Source organism: Fibroporia radiculosa (assembly GCF_000313525.1).
Source record: "Fibroporia radiculosa TFFH 294 genomic supercontigs, scaffold13644, whole genome shotgun sequence".
Taxonomy (NCBI): domain Eukaryota; kingdom Fungi; phylum Basidiomycota; class Agaricomycetes; order Polyporales; family Fibroporiaceae; genus Fibroporia; species Fibroporia radiculosa.
In genome coordinates this window covers 1,381-3,334 of record NW_012132986.1, presented here as the reverse complement: position 1 = coordinate 3,334, position 1,954 = coordinate 1,381, and the positions used below count along the sequence as shown (strand labels likewise).

General features: G+C 43.0%; 1 protein-coding gene across 1 annotated transcript; it reads left to right on the top strand.

Annotated features, from left to right (window-relative positions):
- Window positions 1-1,233: 1,233 nt before the first annotated feature.
- FIBRA_09195 (uncharacterized protein) lies at window positions 1,234-1,949 on the top strand (the record flags this gene model as incomplete). The annotated part of the gene is made up of 2 exons (XM_012321516.1): window positions 1,234-1,758; window positions 1,941-1,949. The coding sequence occupies 2 exons, from the start codon at window positions 1,234-1,236 to the stop codon at window positions 1,947-1,949; spliced, it is 534 nt and encodes a 177-aa protein (XP_012176906.1).
- Between the last annotated feature and the right edge of the window lie 5 nt (window positions 1,950-1,954).

Here is a 1,954-nt window from a genome sequence, read left to right as displayed (position 1 = left end):
GTACATGAAACAGGTTTCACTGGGTTGTATCAGTGATGAAGGTGAAACACAATGGAGATGAAACGCGATGTAAGTAAGACAGGAGACAAGTAACAGATGATAGATGTGAAACGCTTGATGGTGATGAAGCATCAAGTGATGGGATCAGTAGTATAGTACAGGGTCGATGACGAATAGTTCGGAAAAGAAAAGGAACCCCCCTCCAGACTGTAACATTCGTCAACAAGCAACACCTTAACCGCATCCATTGCGACCTGCAAGGTTTACAGCATAAGCCAGGCTACTCACTTTTGAGTACGATGCAGCAAGAACAAATTCGATTCTTGATAAGGTGGATAGGTGGAATCCTATCTAATATCAATTATCGAGGCGCAGACGTATACGGACCGGTAACCAGGAGGTTACTTGTACAGTTCATAAATCAAGTCAGGGACAAGTTCGGTGACGCAAGGTATAGAAACCTTGGAAGACTAGTAAAGGAGATATTGAGGGAGAGTGATCACACGGAGTTGGGCAGAGACAGTGTTATTTGGAATAACACGCTCTGAAGTTTTTATCTTTGAATCCATCGGACGTCAGTAGTAAACCAAAGGACACTTACTACGAAATTGTACCACCTGCATACCCACAATTAATATGTCGACATCTTCTACACCCATACCAATGGCTGGTATTGAACCAGATCTCTCTTGGTATCTATTAAACCCTCAAATCAATGAGAGAGTAATAGCCAGATACTATCCTGGAGAAAACAACGAAGTAACCAGAAGAGCTTGGAAGGAAATACTTGAATCCAACACCATTTCTCTTCAGTTAGAAATTCAACGTGTCTTCAAGGATGTATTTACGCAGATAGGGCAATCGGAACGAAGAATTTCAGACCAACAGGCTGAAATAACAGCTGCCGATGTACGCCTGGCTGCAGTAGAAAATGCGAATGCACAATTGTGGACCGATTATAATGCGCTCGTAGAGCAATTAAATCAACATGTAGCACAGATGGCACAACAACCCACGACACAGATGTTGCACGAACAAGAAGAAAGGAGATTCAGAATTGCGCAACCAGGAAGGTTTGCAAACAACTCAAAGGAACAAACCTTTGAACAGTTTGTTGAAAAACTGGCTGTATGGTACGCCCACCAAAGAGTGACTTCGGACAGAGATCAAATCACTGGTGTACTTGCTTTGTTGGAAGGCTGAGCACATGTAGTGGCCGGTAATTATTATCGCATGGTTAAAGACTCCAAAGATCTAGGAAAATATGAAGATTTCCTACATCAAATGCGGAGAGCCTTTACCACAACGGATCAAGAAGAGGACGCACGTCAAGAATTCCTAAGAATGCTTAGGAAAAATGACAGGGTTGCAGCCGCAGACACAGCCAAGATTATTGGGGAATTTAGAGGTCTGGCAGACCTCGTAAAATTGACTGATAGCGAATTAATCTCAGCAATCAGAGATAGATTGCATAAGGAGATTAAAAATGTCCTTGCGGCAAGGGGAAGTTCCCAGTGGCCCAAGAAATGGTTGGAGTACTGTGATTATGTACTCGACATTTGCAAAGACATGGATATTTATCAGTCAATATCCTCAATAGGACCCGCTCCTAAGGATCCAAATGCCATGGAGGTGGATAATACATCCAAGCAGAAGCAGTCTGGCTCTAGACAGACTCAACAGCAAAGAAACACTCCTGATCCAAGAAAGAGACAGGAGGGCAATGCTTTGAGTATGCAAGAGGTGCAGAAAAAAGGTGTATGTTACATTTGCGGCAAGGCTGGGCATTGGGGCAGAACGTGCCTGAATAAGAAAACAGGAGACTCTGCAGCTAAACCTGCAGCAGCAAACATGATTTCTAATACTGGAGGAAGCAAAGGGAAATTACCAGATTTCTCTAAGCCTCAGTTTAGAAAAATTCGACAAATTGAACTATCTAGCGACGATGATTCCA